Source organism: Arachis ipaensis, chromosome B4, assembly GCF_059453495.1.
Source record: "Arachis ipaensis isolate K30076 ecotype BB chromosome B4, ASM5945349v1, whole genome shotgun sequence".
Taxonomy (NCBI): Eukaryota; Viridiplantae; Streptophyta; class Magnoliopsida; order Fabales; family Fabaceae; genus Arachis; species Arachis ipaensis.
This window is the reverse complement of record NC_142439.1, coordinates 97,159,398-97,171,949: the sequence shown is the minus strand read 5'-3', so window position 1 is coordinate 97,171,949 and position 12,552 is coordinate 97,159,398. Positions and strand designations below refer to the sequence as shown.

The 12,552-nt window shown below is 40.9% G+C and overlaps 1 protein-coding gene and 1 non-coding gene across 2 annotated transcripts; one reads left to right on the top strand and one right to left on the bottom strand.

The window, feature by feature from the left end:
• Positions 1-7,092: 7,092 nt before the first annotated feature.
• On the bottom strand, positions 7,093-9,756 carry LOC148568483 (uncharacterized). Its single transcript, XM_088484710.1, has 4 exons — positions 9,523-9,756; positions 9,207-9,374; positions 8,619-9,101; positions 7,093-8,061 (listed from the first exon to the last, which is right to left on the bottom strand). The coding sequence occupies exons 1-4, from the start codon at positions 9,754-9,756 to the stop codon at positions 7,093-7,095; spliced, it is 1,854 nt and encodes a 617-aa protein (XP_088340836.1).
• On the top strand, positions 9,031-9,137 carry LOC148568484 (small nucleolar RNA R71). The gene has a single exon (XR_015883051.1). It is a non-coding gene; the product is annotated as a small nucleolar RNA R71 (small nucleolar RNA).
• Positions 9,757-12,552: the final 2,796 nt, after the last annotated feature.

Here is a 12,552-nt window from a genome sequence, read left to right as displayed (position 1 = left end):
CAATTACTTCCACTTTAGCTTGATCCACTTCTATTCCATTGTTTGAAATTTTATGCCCAAGGACAATTCCTTCAGTCACCATAAAGTGACATTTTTCCCAGTTTAAAACTAGGTTGGTCTCTTGGCATCTTTTCAGAACAAGTGCTAAATGGTCAAGGCAGAAGCTGAATGAGTCTCCAAATACTGAAAAGTCATCCATGAAGACTTCCAAAAATTTCTCTACCATATCAGAGAAGATAGAGAGCATGCACCTCTGAAAGGTTGCAGGTGCATTGCACAGACCAAAAGGCATCCTTCTGTAGGCAAACACTTCAAAAGGACATGTGAATGCTGTGTTCTCTTGGTCCTGAGGATCTACTACAATTTGATTGTAACCTGAATAGCCATCCAAAAAGCAGCAGTATTCATGACCTGCTAGTCTCTCTAGCATATGGTCTATGAATGGTAACGGAAAGTGATCCTTCCTGGTGGCTGTATTGAGCCTTCTATAGTCAATACACATACGCCACCCTGTAACTATTCTTGTAGGAACCAGTTCATTCTTTTCATTATGAACCACTGTCATGCCTCCTTTCTTGGGGATAACTTGGACAGGGCTCACCCAGGGGCTATCAGAAATGGGATAAATAATCCCAGCCTCCAGTAACTTGGTGACCTCTTTCTGCACCACCTCCTTCATGGCTGGATTTAGCCGCCTCTGTGGTTGAACCACTGGTTTAGCATCGTCCTCCAATAGAATCTTGTGTATGCATCTTGCTGGGCTGATGCCCTTAAGATCACTTGTGGACCACCCAAGGGCTGCCTTGTGTGTCCTTAGCACTTGAAGTAGTGCTTTCTCTTCCTGTGGATTTAAAGCAGAGCTTATGATCACCGAAAAAGTGTCACCTTCTCCTAGAAATGCATATTTCAGGGATGATGGTAGTGGTTTGAGCTCGGGTTTAGGAGGTTTCTCCTCTTCCTAAGGAAATTTCAGAGGCTATTTTATTTCCTCTGATTCCTCCAGATCAGGCTGGACATCTTTAAAGATATCTTCTAGCTCTGATTTGAGTCTCTGAGCCATGTTGATCTCCTCTACCAGGGAGTCAATAATATTAACATGCATGCAGTCTTTTGATGTGTCTGGATGCTTCATTGCCTCCACAACATTTAGCTTGAACTCGTCCTCATTGACTCTTAAGGTCACTTCCCCTTTTTGGACATCAATAAGGGTTCGTCCAGTTGCTAGGAAGGGTCTTCCTAGAATGAGAGTTGCACTTTTGTGCTCCTCCATTTCCAGCACTACAAAGTCAGTGGGAAAGTCAAATGGCCCAACCTTGACAATCATGTCCTCAATTATGCCTGATGGATATTTAATGGTGCTATCAGCAAGTTGAAGACATATCCGGGTTGGTTTGACCTCTTCAGCCAAGCCGAGCTTTCTGATAGTAGATGCAGGGATTAGATTGATACTTGCCCCAAGGTCGCATAAGGCTGTCTTGGTACAAGTACCCTCTAATGTGCATGGTATCATAAAGCTTCCGGGATCCTTAAGCTTCTCTGGTAAGCTTGTTAGGATGACTGCACTGCACTCTTCAGTGAGAAAAACTTTTTCTGTTTCTCTCCAATCCTTCTTATGACTTAAGATCTCTTTCATGAACTTAGCATAAGAGGGTATTTGCTCAAGTGCCTCTGCAAATGGAATATTTATTTCAAGAGTCCTGAGATAGTCTACAAAGCGAACAAATTGTTTATCCTGTTTCACTTGGCAGAGTTTCTGAGGATAAGGTATTTTGGCTTTATATTCTTCAACCTTAGTTGTTGCAGGTTTATTTCCTACAGAGGCAGGTTGAGAAGCCTTCTTGAGGGAGTTAGTATCAGCACTTGCAGGTGTCTGATCCCTCACTGGCATTTGGACGCCAGAACTGGACATGGATTGGGCGTTTAACGCCAAGTTCCTACCCTTTTCTGGCATTTGGACGCCAGAACTGGACGTGGATTTGGAGTTTAACACCAGCTTTTCACTTGTTTCTAGTGTTTGATCGCCAGACCTATTCCTCTCTGGGCTCTTACAGTCCTCAGAGGGATTTTGGGTAGCAGGTTGCTCATCCTCTGTCAGCTGTTCTTTTCTTGGCTTTATGCTGCTTTGAGTTGGAGTATTTAACATTTTTCCACTTCTTAATTGAACTGCTTGGCACTCGTCTGTTATCTATTTTGATAACTGCTATTTTGTCTGACTCAATTGTGATTCCATATCCTTGTTTGCAATTCCGGTCTCTTGTAACATCTCCTTAAATTCTGCTAACTGCCTTGTTATAGAGAATAGTTACTGATTGAGTTCAGCAACTTGTTCCTGAGGACTAAAGTTAGTAGACACTTCCTCAGCTTCTTCTTTTATGGAGGACTCATTACTTATGTATAGATGTTGATTTCTAGCAACTATATCAATAAGCTCTTGAGCCTCTTCAATAGTCTTTCTCATGTGTATAGATCCACTAGTTGAATAGTCTAAAGATATCTGAGCTTTTTCTATAAGCCCATAGTAGAAGATGTCTAATTGCACCCACTCTGAAAAAATTTCAGAGGGGCATTTCCTTAGCATCCCTCTGTACCTCTCCCAGGCATTATAAAGGGATTCATCATCCTCTTGTTTAAAGCCTTGGATGTCTAGCCTTAGCTGTGTCATCCTTTTTGGAGGAAAATATTGATTCAAGAATTTATCTGATAACTGTTTCCATGTTCTTATGCTTGCTGTGGGTTGGTTATTTAACCACCTCTTAGCTTGATCTTTTACAGCAAACAAAAATAGTAACAACCTATATACATCCTGATCTACCTCCTTGTCACGCACTGTGTCAGTAATTTGCAAGAACTGTGCCAGAAACTCAATAGGTTCTTCCTGTGGAAGACCGGAATACTGGCAATTTTACTGCACCATAACAATGAGCTGAGGATTTAGCTCAAAACTGCTTGCTTTGATGGGAGGTATATAGATGCTACTCCCATATGCAGCACTAATAGGGTTAGCATATGACCCCAGAGTCCTTCTGGACTGTTCATTTCCACTTAAGTCCATGGTGGAGAAAAGGGAATTGATATGAATTACAAATAAAATATATTTTTTATTTTTTTTATAAAAAAAACGAATAAATAAATAAAAAATACACAAATTAATCAGAAATTAAATATAGATTTCGAAAAGTAAGAAAAACAAACTTGAAAACTAAAATAGTTACTTAATTAAGAAGATTTGAAAAACTTTGGATATGATTTTTGAAAAAGATTTTGAATTTTGAAATTTCAAAACTAAGATAAGATAGAATAAAAAGTTTTAAAATAAAAATCTGAATTTCTAAAGGAAAATTTGAAAATTAATTAAAATAAAGAGAAAAGATATTTTTGAATTTAATGAAGAAAGAGAAAAACAGTAAAAATGACACCAAACTTACATTTTTAGATCAAAACAAAGGAAACAAACAGAAAAATTCAATTATTAGTTTTTAAAAATTTTCAAAAAAAAATTTGAAAAAGAAAATAAGGATTTTTGAAAAGAATTTCAACCAAAAATAATAATAGAAGACTCTAAACCAAAAAGAAAAATTTTTCCTAATCTAAGCAACAAAATAAACTGTTAGTTGTCCAAACTCGAACAATCCCCAGCAACGGCACCAAAAACTTGGTGCACAAAATCACAATCACACTTTTGCAATTCCGAACAACTAACCAGCAAGTGCACTGGGTCGTCCAAGTAATACCTTAGGTGAGTAAGGGTCGATCCCACGGAGATTGTTGGCTTGAAGGAAGCTATGGTTACTTTATAATTCTTAGTCAGGAAATTAGTAATAAAAATGATTGGGTTTATGAAGAATAAATAGCATAAATTAAATAATACTTGTTATGCAGTAATGGAGAACAGATTGAGGATTTGGAGATGCTCTGTCTTCCAAATCTCTGCTTTCCTACTGTCTTCTTCTTCACGCACGCAAGGCTCCTTCCATGGAAAGCTGTATGTTGGTGGATCACCGTTATCAATAGCTACCATCCGTCCTCTCTGTGAAAATGGTCCAAGTGTGCTATCATCGCACGGTTAATCATCTGTCAGTTCTCACTCATGTTGGAATAGGATCCAATGATCCTTTTGCGTCTGTCATTACGCCCAGCACTCGTGAGTTTGAAGCTCGTCACAGTCATCCCATCCCAGATCCTACTCGGAATACCACAGACAAGGTTTAGACTTTTTGGATCTCAGGAATGGCCGCCAATAGTCCTAGCCTATACCACGAAGACTCTGATCATGAACCAAGAGGCTAAGAGATATACATTCAAGCTTGTTTTCATGTAGAACGGAAGTGGTTGTCAGGTACGCGTTCATAAGTTGAGAATGGTGATGAGTGTCACGGATCATCACATTCATCAGGGTGAAGTGCGAGTGAGTATCTTAGAATAGAGACAAGCGTGATTGAATGGAAAACTGTAGTAATTGCATTAATTCATCGAAACACAGCAGAGCTCCTCACCCCCAACCATGGGGTTTAGAGACTCATGCCATCAAAAATACAATATGAAATGTGTAAAATGTCATGAGGTGCATAGTTAGTCTCTAAAAGTAGTATTTATACTAAACTAGTAGCTAGGGTTTACAGAAAATGAGTAAACTAAGATGGATAGTGCGGAAATCCACTTCTGGGGCCCACTTAGTGTGTGTTTGGGCTGAGCATTGAGCTTTACACGTGTAGAGGCTTCTTTTGGAGTTAAATGCCAGGTTGCATCTTGTTTGTGGCGTTTAACTCTGGTTTGTAACTTGTTTTTGGCGTTTAACTTCAGAATAGGACAGAAAACTGGCGTTCAATGCCAGTTTACGTCATCAAAACTCAGGCCAAGGATGAACTATTATATAATGCTGGAAAGCCCTGGATGTCTACTTTCCAACGCATTTGACAGCGCGCCAATTGGGTTTCTGTAGCTCGAGAAAATCCGTTTCGCGTGAAGCAGGGTCAGAATCCAACAGCATCTGCAGTCCTTTTTCAGCCTGTGAATCAGATTAAAGATCAGATCCCTCAATTTCAGCTAGAAAATATTTGAAATCACAGAAAAACACACAAACTCATAGTAAAGTCCAGAAAGGTGATTTTTGCATAAAAACTAATAAAATTATACTAAAAAGTAGCTAAATCCTACTAAAACTATAATGAAAATACCCTCAAAAAGCGTATAAAATATCCGCTCACCAGGCAACATTAAAGTAAAAATCATTGAGGAAGCACTAATAAGATTAAAAGAAGCTTATATAAGTGGTGTGATTTACAAAAACACGGTGTATGTATTCCAATGATGCACGCGGTTGGAATACACACACCGGCCGGACATCACGGCAATCACATCCTTAGGGCAATTCACAACTCAAAGCTTCAAGCAAACACCGAAAAGGATTTGGTAATTTTTCATTCTCAAGAAGGGGGAATCACACATACAATGGTCTTAATTTGAGTGCAAAAGATGTTTGATCAAGACATTAACTAAAGTTGAACCATTGTATAGTGATTACCGAATCAAAAATTTTGATAAACAATGACAAATGAATTCATACAACACAATGCATTTGTAACCAAGAATTGCACATGAACAAACAAGGAAATGCATCGGTGGATTTACTTAACAACCATCAAAAGTCATAATAGAAGTTGCGTAATTCATACAATATGCCTAACAAGAGATAAATTGAACACATATGATGGCCAAGTCATATGAATCAAACAAAGTGTTCATTGAGACATTTTATCGAACATGTGGTATGCAATGTGCAAGTTCATCACAATTAAGCTCAAATTTGATCATAACCGTTCCCAACAATCAAACAACAATACTTTGCAAAAGAAAGCAACTAATTAAATCTAAACAATAAGAAAGGAATGGAAACAATCACAAAAATATTAACATAAAGAGAAAGGAAAAACAAGAACCTTAGATATAAAGGTTGAGAAGACAAGAATGAGGTGGGAAACAATGGCACTTCTTATAGCCACCGTGAAATCACGGCGGTTGGGTTCGCCGGAAAAAGAAAGCACCGGAAGAGAGAACTCACCGGTGGTGTATATAGAAAAGAGAAGGAAAGGAAGAAGGAAAAGAGAGAAGAGAAGAGAAGAAAAGAGAAAGAGAGAGGGAGAGTGGTCGCCGGCGGTGGGCTGGCGGCGGCGGCGGCCAAGACTGGTGGGGCTGGACAGAGAAGAGGGAGAAAGGGCAGCTATGAAGAAGAAAAGGAGAAGAGAAAGCTGTCTCACAACAGGGCAAGTTGCCCTGATATTGCCCAGAACGCGTCCTGTGCGGACGCACAGAGACGAAAACTTAGAAGGGTGCGAACGCACACAGCGTGCGATCGATTCGACCAGAGGGGTTGCAGAAGAACGTGCGGACGCACAAACACGTGCAGCCACACAGATAGAGTTTTTTTTTAGCTTGAGGACAAAGGCTCGCGTGCGTCCGCACACAGGTCCGTGCGCACGCACAGAGGTTGGGAATGGGGGAGGTTGTTCCCACGCACAAGCTGTTCCCTCGCTGCCACTAGAGGGGCTATCAAGTTGCGTGCGGATGCACATGTCTGTGCGGCCGCACAGATGGAGCATGAAAGGGAGTGCGTGCGGTCGCACGCGGATGAGCGCTCGCTCAGGGTAAGGAAAACTGGCAGCACCCACGCACAGGCTGTGTTGGTGCTACGACCAAAGGGCAAAGCAAAGCTCGTGCGGACGCACAGGCTGGTGCGTCCGCACAGATGGCGAAAAATTTAGGGTTGTGCGGGCACACAGGTGGGTGCGGACGCACAGATGCCCTATTTCAGAAAAATTTTTTCTCTTCAAAACTAAGGTTCCTACCGTTAGCATATCAACATACCAACCCCAAACCATTCAAATAAGCACAAATTCACAGTCCACAAGCAATACAACTTGAACAACTCAAAATTCATCAAATCAAACCTAAACTATCCATTATATCACAAAAAAGGAAAATAAGGCAAAATACTATAAACAAGAGATAGAGTTGGAATAATGTCACCATGGTGCGGTGTCTTCCATCAAGCACTTTGGTTTAGAGTCCTAAGTTAGACTTGCATGGCTTCATTGGTCACTTGGGAACTTCACCAAGGAGGAAGATCTCCAACTCCTTGGCACTTTTGGGTTGAGTGTGATGAGTATGATCCTTTGAACTTGATCTCTTGGCAACATCCTCTTCTTTTTGCTCTTTTCCATCTTCAAAGACTTGCTCTTCAACTACGTCGTAGCCAAAAATAGAATACGCTTGAAGAACAGGCTTGTTGGGCTCCTCCAAGGTGAACTTGACTAACTTGCCATCCGCCTCAAAAGAATAGACTCCCGAATGTGCATCTAGCTTGAAATGGGCTGTCTTTAAGAATGGCCTTCCAAGGAGTATGGATGATGGCTTGTTTGAGTCAATGGGAGGTGTCTCCAAAATTTGAAAATCAACTGGAAAGAGCAATCCTTGAATATTGACTAGGACATTTTTGGCAATCCCAACAACGGACACAATACTCTTGTCGGCTAGCACAAACCTCGCTCCGGACCTCTTTAAGGGTGACAAGTTCAATCTTTCATAAATGGGGAGTGGCATAATACTCACGCACGCCCCCAGATCACACATACAGTCCATGAATTTAATTCCGCCAATCAAGCAAGTGACCAAACATGGGCCGGGATCATTGCATTTTTCAGGAAGTAAGGAGGAGATAGAATCATCTATCGGCCTTGTGTTGAGGTTGCCAAGCTTTTCTTTGTGAGTGCAAACATCTTTAAGGAACTTGGCATATCTTGACACTTGTTGAATTACTTGGAAGAGAGGGACGGTGACTTCAACCTTCTTGAAAACTTCCACTATAGTGGGGTCAAGCTCTTCTTGTTTCTTGGCCTTTTTGGCTAAAGTTGGGAATGGAATGGGCAAAGGCTCTTCAAGCAAAGTATTTCTCTTTGGCTCCTTGACCTTAGGTGGTTCTTCCTTGCTTTTATCAACACCTTCATCTTCATCCCTCATCACCTCCACTTCATCTCCCACATCTTCATTGTTTGTCTCCTCACTCAACTTTGTAGGTATAGCAACATTCTTATCCAATTTAGTGCCGCTCCTAAGGGTAATGGCATTGATACTACTTGAGGGTTGGGTTGAGGTTGGGAGGGTAAACTACTTGAGGTTGAAGCTTGTTGGATGTTTTGTGCGGTTTGAGGAGGAAGAGTCAAACGGGAAAGGGCATCGGCTATTGTAGCCATATATGCTTCTTGTTTCTTGTGAAACTCTCGTTGTTCTTGTATGAAGGTGTGAATTGTGTAATTCATGTGAGGTTGGTTAGAGGGAAGGGCTTGGTTAACTTGAGGAGGGCTAGGCCTACTATGTGGGTGTTGGTACTTCCCTTGAGGTTGAGATTGTGGGGGTTGTTGGTACGGTTGTTTATATGGTTGTTGGTATTGTGGTTGACCTTGGGGTTGTTGATAGTAGTAGACTTGGGCGTTTTGGCTGGGATGAGCTTGAGGAGCTTGGTTCCACCTTTGGTTTGAGTTATCCCTTCACCCTTGGTTTTGATTTCCTTCATGTTGGTTGGATCCTTGGTTGTAATTTGGTTTTTGTGGGTAAGAGTTAGCTACCGCCAATGTAGTGTCCTCTTGGAGCTGAGGACACTCATCGGTGTAATGAGTGTTACATGCACAAACACCGCATACCCTTGGTGGTCCTTCAATCCTTTGAGGTTGAGGTGGAGCATTTATCAAAGCTTGAGTAATTTGTTGCCCTTGGGTGAGTTGTCGCAACATAATTGTCATTTCACCAAGGGTCTTGGTCAAAATAGCATCTCCGGAGGGAGAAACTTCATTCACAACTTTCGGTTGTGGGCTCCTCGCCCTTGAGTGTTGAGTGGAGTTCGCCAAGTCTGATATAACTTCCCATGCTTCCGCAGCGGTCTTGTTCTTGGTCAATGAACCTCCACTCGCGGCATCTAGGAGAAGCTTGTCTTGGTGATGCATTCCTTGACAGAAATAACTGATAAGAACTAACTCATCAATCCGATGGTGAGGACAAGCCTCTAGCAACTTCTTGAATCTCTCCCAATACTCATACAAAGTCTCCCCATCCTATTGCACAATCCAAGAAATCTCTCTTCGCAACTTGTCTATTTTCTGGAGAGGGTAGAACTTATCCAAAAGCTCTTTATGCAACAAGTCCCAGTTGGACCTAACTTCACCCGTCTGAGTATAAAACCACTCCTTCACTTTTCCCTCCAAAGAGAAAGGAAAGGCGAAGACCAACACTGCAGCTTCGTCGGCCCCATGTCTTCTTGCGGTTGCACAAGCAACTTGGAAATCCTTGAGATGCTTCAAGGGATCCTCTCCAAGCAGTCCATTGTACTTGGGGAGCAAGTTTATCGTGCCAGACTTGAGCTCAAAATTTGGGTCTAAGGCCGGATACAAGATTTGAAGTGGTTGCAAGTCAAGATCAGGAGCTCCAGCTCCTTCAAGGTGATTCTTCTAGGTGAGTCCGCCATGTCGGTGTCACCTGAGCACTCAAAGAGAATTCAATACTCCCCGCAGATGAGTATAGAATCTCCTCGTTGATTGGAGAATGATGGTCACGGATGGTTTGTGATAGTGAATGGGAGTGCTCCTCAAGGAAACCCGATTCACTATCCACAAAAGCTAGCCAGCGCCGAGCTTGCCTTAAATGAGTTAAAGTTCTTTCAATTTCCGGATCAAAAGTGGCCAAGCTCGGGTCTGGAAGTGACCGTGTCATTCACCTGAGGAGGCAATAAAACCATGCAATTATGAAGGGGAAACGAAAATAGATAAGTAAACAAGAACCAACTCAACAATCAAAGACTACTAAAGTTAACTAAAGAGGAATATGGTATCTACAATTAGAGCCAAGTAGCAAACCAAAATCAAGTATTCACAATATTCACATATTTACAACAACCAAAATAGTAGCACTCATTGCACTTAAAGTGAACTCCCCGGTAACGGCGCCAAAATTTGATGTAGAGGGACTAAGAGCAAAGGTAGGAATTTTCCTCAAAATTGGGGTTAGTGTCATAAGTATAGTCCTAACCCGACGAATTGGCCCCTCAAACCAAATTAGATGTTCACAAGATATGTCACAAGCAAAACCAAATTAAAACCGAGAGTATTAGACTCCCGAGTCGTCTCCCTAGGAGCACTTTAGAGCAATGAGTGTGCAATTCCAGTTGTAGTGATCAACGGGTTATGAATGAAGAAATGAACATATAAAGCAATAAAAGAACATGCAAAATTGTAACGATTGAACTAATTAAGAAATTAAAGAACCGACTATGTAATATAAACAAGTAAAGTATAAAAGAAATCAACATATAAATGTATGAAAGATTGAAAGCATCAAAAAGAGTCTTGGCTTGGAGTGAGCTAAGGGTCCTTTCCTTGTTGGAACCACAACTATGACAATTATGATGGATTACTCTCACTTGATCAACCCTCACATCGGAAAGTAAGTTAAATGAGCATAAGTGTCATTAACCCACAAATCCTAACTTGCTTGCTAATTACCTTAGCAATAAATTAGCGTTAATGGGAACAAGAACAATTAACAACCCAAGAATTGAAACTAAATGTTGGACATTCCAACTCTAGGAACCCAATTGCTCACTTTACCCAAGCCAAAAGCCAAAAATTTAGCCTAAAACCATGTTTGACATTTTGTCAAACACTTGGTGGGCAAAAAGCTTAAACATGAGGAAAATGAGTAAGGACTTGAAACTAAAAGCAACAATGAAACTCAATCAACAAGAATAACACAAGAAAGCATATAATCAACATCCTACATCAAATTCATCAACAAGAAATTGAAATTGCAAGAGAGAAGCAAAATTGAACTATAACTTAAATTAGAAGAAAGAGTAATAACAATGTAACTATAAAGAGTAATAACAAGAGAATACTTACAATGAAAACATGCAAAATCCAAGATCAAAAATGGAAATGGCACTTGAATGTAAAACCCTAATATAAACCCTAATAGAGATGATGAAAAACTTAGAGAAAAACTAAAACTAAAGCTTCCTACTACTACTCCTAAACTATACTAAATGATATGCTATTCTATGTCTTCATTTTCCCCCTCCAATATGAGCTAGAAGACTTCAGAAATGGGCCTCCAAAGCCCCCGAATCGTGAGGCACGTGATATTTTAATGAAGTCATGTGCGGACACCTGTGCGGACGCACAAATGCGTGCGTCCGCACACTTCGCGAGAAATCCAGGCCTGTGCGTACGCACAAGCAGCTGTGTGCACGCACACTACGCGATGCTTGGCTGGACGCGCAACGCGCTCGATGCAATCCACGCGCTCTGCTTGGGTGGCCACATCTCTGAGCTCACTTCTTTGATTTCTCTTGCTTCCTCCACTTTGCTTGCTCTTCTTCCATTTTCTCCAATCCATTCCTACCTTATATACATGAAAGCACTCACCAACAACATCAAGGCATCGAATGGAAGGCAAATAGAATAAAATAAATTCAATTAAGTATAAAAGAGCATATTTTCATGATCAAGCACAAATTGGGAGGAGAGATCAAATGCATGCTATTCAAGGGAATAAGTGTGAGTTTATGTGATAAAAATCCATTCAATTCTAACCAAAAATCATCATCAAATATGGATTCATCAGTGAAAACAAACAATCAGGTTCCCAAGCAAGTATGGACAAATAGGGCTAAGCAAGGAGATAATCCAATGCATCTAAAATCTAAAAAATTGATTCAACTCATCAAAGTGAAGCAACTTGCAAGAATGCATGATAAGAAGTGTGGAAATGTAGAGTCGAGTAATTGAACCCTCACTAGGTGTGTATACACTCTAGTCGCTCAATGTTTAGGGGTTTAATCACTCAAGTCTCTTCTAATCATGCTTTCAAGGAATTGCTTTTCATCTAACAATTGATGCACGAAATTGTGTTCCATGTTCTCTGTTCTCGTGTGAGAGTAACAATATATAATTGTATTGAATCCTCATTGTGGCTCTATGTGTGGACACAACTCCGTTCAACTGACCAGCAAGTGCACTGGGTCGTCCAAGTAATACCTTACGTGAGTAAGGGTCGAATCCCACGGAGATTGTTGGTATGAAGCAAGCTATGGTTACCTTGTAAATCTCAGTCAGGCAGATATAAAGTGATAATGGTGTTTTCGAATATTATATAATAAAATAGGGATAGAGATACTTATGTAAATCATTGGTAGGAATTTCAGATAAGCGAATGGAGATGCTTTTCGTTCCTCTGAACCTCTGCTTTCCTGCTATCTTCATCCAATCAGTCTCATTCCTTTCCATGGCTGGCTTTATGCAAGGGCATCACCGTTGTCAGTGGCTACATCCCCTCCTCTCACTGAATAATATGCTCACGCACCCTGTCACGGCACGGCTATTCATCTGTCGGTTCTCGATCATGCTGGAATAGGATTCACCCTCCTTTTGCGTCTGTCACTAACGCCCAGCACTCGCGAGTTTGAAGCTCGTCACAGTCATTCAATCATTGAATCCTACTCGGAATACCACA

Bases quoted from the DNA above. Each gene is read 5' to 3' on its own strand.
- LOC148568483 (XM_088484710.1), bottom strand. From the start codon at position 9,756: ATGACACGGTCACTTCCAGACCCGAGCTTGGCCACTTTTGATCCGGAA. The intron at 9,375-9,522 runs GTGACACCGACA...TTGCTCCCCAAG, and splicing joins AATTCTCTTTGAGTGCTCAG to TACAATGGACTGCTTGGAGA. The intron at 9,102-9,206 runs GTTAGGTCCAAC...ATTGTGCAATAG, and splicing joins TTTATACTCAGACGGGTGAA to GATGGGGAGACTTTGTATGA.